The following is a 6,999-nucleotide window of genomic DNA, read 5'->3' on the forward strand; positions in this document are numbered from 1 at the left end:
GCGTGAGACATGCGTTTTTTCCCCTGTTAATAATCTTACACAGAATTGTAGTGGTTGTATATAAACACCTTCAAATTTTTCGATATTTATGAACAAACACTTGGGGAATCACAGAGAGCAGAAAAGGGTTTAATATCAACATTTAGTTTGAAGATACAAACATTGAGTGAAGAAACATCTCTGAAATCTAAAGCTAAAATTCCCAAATTCCTGAGTGTCTACTTTCATATGAGTCATTAACCACTACTGTGGAGTGGGACGTGACAAAGACAGTCAATGGTGAACTTGGAAACAACAAAACAGATGCAAATTCCTCTTTTTTTGCCTCGGGGGGGAAAGAGTGTAGACGTTTTAGAGAATATAAAATTAGCGTTATCTTCACTACTTTTGCAGAAGAGAAGACGGTGTAGCTGTAACTGAACGTTTCATTTACTTCTTTGTGTTTGTTGTATCGAGAAGCATAAATTAGACCCCGATGAGTCAAGCTAAACTTGGTGTGTTATACAATTATTCAGACACAACCATCAAGGACAGAGCATGACCCTACATGCACTTCAGTAGACTCATCCTCTATTAATGAAGTGGATGTTCCTGTAAATCCAACCCATAACAAGTGATTCAGCGATGACTAAAACCCTCCCGACCCACTTCCTTCACTAACACACGCATCACAGTGACTCAGAGCAAATAGCAGCGTGTTGTGTTACCTAGCACATGGACACTTGATAACCTCATCAGCAAGGGTTTTCTCTGTGTGTGTGTGTGTGTGTGTGTGTGTGTGTGTGTGTGTGTGTGTGTGTGTGTGTGTGTGTGTGTTCGTTAACACCCGAGCCTATAGCGCTACACCGCTAACATAACATACATACTTATTCTCTTAACCTTCCAAACGAAATAAATAAATAAAACACCACTCGCTTTAAACTGACATGTCAGGGGTTTTATCACACATGTATGATAATAATTCATTTTCTCATATAGCGTATCACTAAAATCTAACTCTAAACTAAATACATACAATGTCATGGAGATATAGAGGAGAACGTTCTTATCGGTTCAAGTTCACAAGAAGCCGACCGTCACTCAAACGATCGCTCTTTAAGCATCTAAGAACGTGCAAAGCAATGAAATGTGAGACGTATGAGATACAATAGCAAAAGAGCACATCGGGTTCCATGGTGATGGTTTTCCCACCAATAACTGTAGCATTTTATCATTTTCACCTAAATCCTTGGCTGGGTTTCGGTCCAGTTGTTAACTGAAATGTTTCTTAATCTGTGAGACCAGTAATATCTGGTCATAATGCTATTAAACCAGTGATATCTGGTCATAATGCTATTAAACCAGTAATATCTGGTCATAATGCTTTTAAACCAGTAATATCTGGTCATAATGCTATTAAACCAGTAATATCTGGTCATAATGCTTTTAAACCAGTAATATATACATAGTAGTCTCTACATTTCATTGCTCACAAAATGAGAAATATAAATGACAAATATCAAATTTTGACATTGCTCACTATCGAATGTAATATTTCCAAAATGTTAATACGTTGAAAAATACAGTGAATTTCTACTCTGTCGATTTTCTGTATTTTTATAAGTTGCATTTAAACACTATCTATTCGTTATGAGTTACTTACAAGAAACGAGGAGCGAGCGGATGGCGTGTAGGAAGAATACATCCCAGCCCTGTCGCTTGACTACGATGTGTGCAAAATATATTGATGAATCAGCCATTATGTGTTATTTATTTACCACAGCAATTCAGATTATTTGTCATTTTGTGGCAAATGGAGTTGTTTATTTTATGCTCCGAGAAGCAGCAAAAGCCACAAATCATGGCAGCTATCCTGACAGTGAGTAGACAATGTAAGCACGGTTTGAGAAACGTGGTAGATGTTTACTTGGTATGTGCAGAAATGGGGACTAGACTTAGCATTTGCTATAAACTCAGAACCACCTACTCTAGCATTTCTAATGAGCCAATCATGTGGCAGCAGTGTGATATGTAACAACGTGCAGATACGCACAGGTATGATTTCAGAGACTTGGCATGGTTGTTAGTGCCAGATGGGAAGAGTTTTTACAAAATAAAGCAGAAAACCAAAAACTCCCATGAGCGGTAGTTCTGTAGGTGGAAACGCCTTGTTGCTACGGTAACTTTTTTTTTGAGCAGAAATGCATCTCAGACTGTACAATATGTCTAACCCATACAGTAGATAGATGGGTTGCAACAGAAAACTTCGCTTAGCCAAGATTTGGTTTGATGGAATTTGACCCTTGTGTCAGCAGTCCAGGTTGTTCAGGTGATGTAACGTTGTGGAGAATTTTTTTTTCAACATGCTTCTGGCTCTTTAATACAACAGCGTTGTTGGAATTCCACAGGCTATCTGAGTTTTGTTGATGAACACGTGCATCCCTTATCCATGTCTTGTAATGGCTACATCCAGCAGGATACTACACCATGTCACCAAGACCTGCTACCTCACTGGTTTCCTCAGTCACCAGAATTGTGTCCGACAGATCGTCTTTAGAATGCGGTCAAATAAAACAGGAGATTGGGAGTAAAATTACTGATGCAACGATGTGACCACGGACTTAAAGCAATATCCTATGAACACCTTATGAATCTATACCATGAAAAAAATGAAACAGTTCTGAGAGCAAATGGTGTTATTCTCTATGGAAGACATGCAGCCTGTTGTTCCTAATATACACTGATTTAGCACATTGTGCATGAGATGTATGATGAAACTGAACGGATCTGAGAAAATGTATCTAAAAAAGTGTGATTTTCGTTGCCCAGCCTTGTATGGACCACAACAGTATCTAGTTTCCATGACAATGCCTTCAATCTGGATGTTAACGCTTACCATTAAGGGGCTGTAGGTGGTAGGAAGTGATGTGACTCCACGAGCTCCTGTAGCTGAAGACATAACAGGAAGAGTAGGAGAGAAAATCCCTAAAGCATTCAGGTTTAAACCGGGGATCAGTGCCGTCTGCAGCTACAGGCAGAAACAAAGAGAGAAACAAGAAAAGTGATAAAGGATTTTAACATGTAAAAAGTCATCCAGAGAAGAGATGATTTTCTAATGTCACAGGAGTAACGCTTAACACTTTCAGGCTTGCTAACACGTGTAATATCCACCGAGCTCCACAAGGTGGTGCAGCTTAACCACTCTGACTGCTTGTTTTCGGTTCAGGAGCTAAACGAGACCTCCAGCTGAATTCAGCTCTGTAAAAGGTAATCCAATTCAGTGGCACAAGTGTAGATTTGAAAAGGCTTTATTTGTTTACACCTCATTCGTCCTGTTGCTAAAGACTTTTAAAATGCCTCGTTGACCAAATACAACTGTGAGTCTCATGGGGATAAATCAATAAAGCGTAAATAAACCGCTGCCTCGAACACTCCTCAGGTCACCGGTTCTAGCATTCAAACTATTAACATCTCAGGATTCAGAAGCCATTAATGTGCAGTTTACAATCTCTGAACGTTGTATTTTCTCAATCCAGTTTATCGCCGAAGAGTATGAGGCAACAGATAAATAATAATAAAAAAGCATGATTTCTCTCTGAATATGAGCAAAAGAGGGGTTTTCTCCACACTGTACATTAAGCGGACATTATATCGTATATTATGCATATGTATATTTGAATTTAAATATTAAATATATGGAAAACACTCATGTGTTCATCAGCAAACTGATGTGAGTGTTACAGTATCTGCTTTAGACCCTTAATCAGTTCACCAAAAGCATGAAATGCCTTAAAAAAAAAAACTAGGGTTAGGTTTTTACCAGATTTTTACAATACAAAAGTATTGTAACACGTATTCATAACAAAATGGATGAAAACACTGAGAAAAACAACACAATCAGTTATATACATCCTCATCAATCCGGTTCTCTGTACAGTAGAAAACAGCAGCAATGTTTACTACACGAATCCTTTCGTTGTACATTTAAGTACAACAAGGCAATAAACAAATGTTAAAGAACAAACAAACAAACAACTGAGCGAGCAAATGAACAACAAATACTGAAACAAATCAATAAGCAAATAAAGTATGCGAGCGATCGGACAATGACGCAAACAAACAGAGAGACAGGCAGATTGAAATCTAAATAAATAATAAACAAACAAACAAATAAACAAACAAAGAGATATGGACTGAAATATAAATAAAGAAACAAACAAACAAAGAGACAGACATAAATATAAATAATAAAGAGAGAGACAGACTGAAATACAAATAATAAACAAACAAACAAACAAACAAACAGGGAGACAGACTGAAATGTAAATAATAAACAAACAAAAAGAGATAGATTAAAATCAATAAAAACCAAACAAACAAACAAAGAGAGACAGGAAGAGACATGAAAGTCTGGCAAATCATATAATGCTAGGTTTTTCTGAACGCATTGCATTTTTAAACACTATTTTTGTACCAAGCATTTCCTTTTTATTGGTAAATAATTAAATAAAATATGATTTTCTAACCTGTTCTGTTTGCTTTGCTTTTTTTTTGCTTTTTTGTGTTAGTTTTTATGAGGGAATGCTGTCGCACTGGCCTTGTATATATCATGCATTCTCTACACGTCTGTAAGGATTGTGATATTTTAGACATAATTATTAAAAAAAAAAATCAGCAGTAGTGTTACACCATGTTAATGTGTTTGCACCACAACCACTGAAGGTATCAATTATTTGATTGACTTTAAATTTTTGTTTGTTTACCAAAAAAACGTTTTAGGCCGAGTCAGATCCATATAAAAAATTCTTTCAATTTTTAGTAAGTTCATAAAAATTGGCACCCGCTGTGTCATTTGAGTCGCTCAACCGCCTTATGCCTCATGCCTTATGTTTACTTAGAGTGACACGTTCTTATGCAATATACTCGATAACTATTTATATCAGTTTACCAAACAGACGACTTTGTACTTTGTGGGATACTTTGTGGGATATGCTCACGTTCAGGGAGGCCATGTCGTTCTCATACGCCTCTCTCAGCTTCTTCATGATTTCCACTTCTGCATTACAGCACTCCTCCACTCCTCCCCTCACCGTGATTGTACGCTCGGGGTTGTAGATGGTCAGATCCTGCAAGCTGCAGTGGGAGACAAGGGTCAATAATTCATTAATAATGCTAATGAAAGAATCACACGCCAGCAACTAGCAATCATGTGAGTTTTAAACTAGTTATTTGTAAACATATTACTACTACTATAATAATAATAATAATAATAATAATAATAATAATAATAATAATAATAATAATAATAATAACAATAATAATAATAATAATAATAATAATAGCCCAAGTCTGAAATAACAGAATGGATCACTGTGTAGTGTTAACTTGTGTCTGTACGGACGGTGAAATGGTGATCTTGGTCCCAGTGTCCTGCTCAATCTTTTTCAGATTCCTGCCTTCTTTACCAATAAGCCGTCCTACTAGACTGTTATGGGCCAAAATCTTAAGAGGGACCTCCTCAGCACTGAGAGAGAGAGAGAGAGAGAGAGAGAGAGAGAGAGAGAGAGAGAGAGAGAGAGAGAGTTACATACATAGACATCAATAGAAAAAACATACAATATATATATAAAGACAGAAAAAATAGAAGAAAGTGTGAAAGAAAGAAAGAAGTGAAAAAAGTGAAAGAAAGAAAGAAAGAAAGAGTTTGTCAGTAGAAGGAAGCAGTTATAGAGACCGAAACAGAGAGAAATATATATATATTTATAGAGAGAGAGAGAGAGAGAGAGAGAGAGACACTTTAAGTTAGGCACTTAATAATTTCATGCTGTTTATCTGAAACTTGGATTAATTGTTTTGTGTGTGTGTGTGTGTGTGTGTGTGTATTTGTGCTATTGGTGCATGTGTGCAAGTGTGTGTGTGTGTGTGTGTGTGTGTGTTCACGTGTGTGTGTGTGTGTGTGTATGTGTGTGTGCGTGTGTGTGTGTGTGCACGTGCACGTGTGTGTGTGTGTGTGTGTATGTGTGTGTGCGTGTGTGTGCATTTGTATATCCAAAAAAAATGTACAAAATGTGTTTAGACGCTTCACATTATGAGTGTGAATATAAGCCAGAGTCAATAATGACTGCAATGGAAGTAGACCAGCTCAGGTTTAGTCTAAAGAGTCTAAAACACTCGGCCTCAAGCTCTGAGGCTCATTTCAGACCGCAGCATAAACAATGAGTGAAACTGACGTCTTGGTGTCCGTGGCTTCTTTCTCCATGACCTCCAGGATCATCCTGCAGGCGTGTGAGCAGCCCTCTGGGGACGAGTGGATGGTGATGGGTTTCTCTGCAGCCCCTGCGTTCTCCTTACGGTGGATGTCCACTCTGACAAACAGAAAGAGAAACACGTTTAAAGTCGAATCTAACACTAAATCTCTAACACGGTTCTGGAAACACACTCAAAACCTAAATGTCACATTTATATTTGATTAGAGTGTCAGCACCTTCCCTCAATTCCCAAAGAGTTCTTTAAGAGAAATTTCTGGGCAGGTTATCAAACTACATAAAATAAAAAGAGAGAAAACAACCAACACCGTGTTGAAGTGCTGCTCGTGCCGCATCAACACACTGAAGGGAAATGATAGAGAGTGATAGAGAAAGAGAGAGAGAGAGTGATAGAGAAAGAGAGAGAGAGAAAGAGAGAAAGAAAGAGAGAGAGAGAGAGAGACACAGAGAGAGAGAAAGAGAGAGAGGGAGTGATAGAGAAAGAGAGAGAGAGAGAGAGAGAGAGAGAGAGAGAGAGAGAGAGAGAGAGAGAGAGAGAGAGAGCATGGACGAGTTTGGCATTGTCCAGAAATAATACTATGATCTCTGGATGATGAGTAGAAAGCATTTCTGTTTTAAAGCAAAGCAATATTTTTACATTTAGATTTGAATCTAAAAATCACTACAAGCTATTTTTTTATTTGATTTCCACACATTTCTGACTGAAATTAGACGTAGACTGATTTATGTTAGAACACTGAGACAAATACGGTAT

General features: G+C 37.6%; 1 protein-coding gene across 1 annotated transcript in view; it reads right to left on the reverse strand.

The window, feature by feature from the left end:
• Positions 1-6,999, reverse strand: part of igf2bp2b (insulin-like growth factor 2 mRNA binding protein 2b) — a 47,563-nt gene that overhangs the window by 9,767 nt on the left and 30,797 nt on the right. Inside the window, exons 7-10 of the mRNA XM_047803283.1 lie at positions 6,210-6,344; positions 5,381-5,503; positions 4,977-5,112; positions 2,876-3,007 (exon numbers count right to left, since the gene is read on the reverse strand). Coding sequence (XP_047659239.1) covers positions 2,876-3,007; positions 4,977-5,112; positions 5,381-5,503; positions 6,210-6,344 — 526 coding nt within the window. The remainder of the gene's footprint in view (positions 1-2,875; positions 3,008-4,976; positions 5,113-5,380; positions 5,504-6,209; positions 6,345-6,999) is intronic.

This window comes from Tachysurus fulvidraco, chromosome 18, assembly GCF_022655615.1.
Source record: "Tachysurus fulvidraco isolate hzauxx_2018 chromosome 18, HZAU_PFXX_2.0, whole genome shotgun sequence".
Classification (NCBI taxonomy): domain Eukaryota; kingdom Metazoa; phylum Chordata; class Actinopteri; order Siluriformes; family Bagridae; genus Tachysurus; species Tachysurus fulvidraco.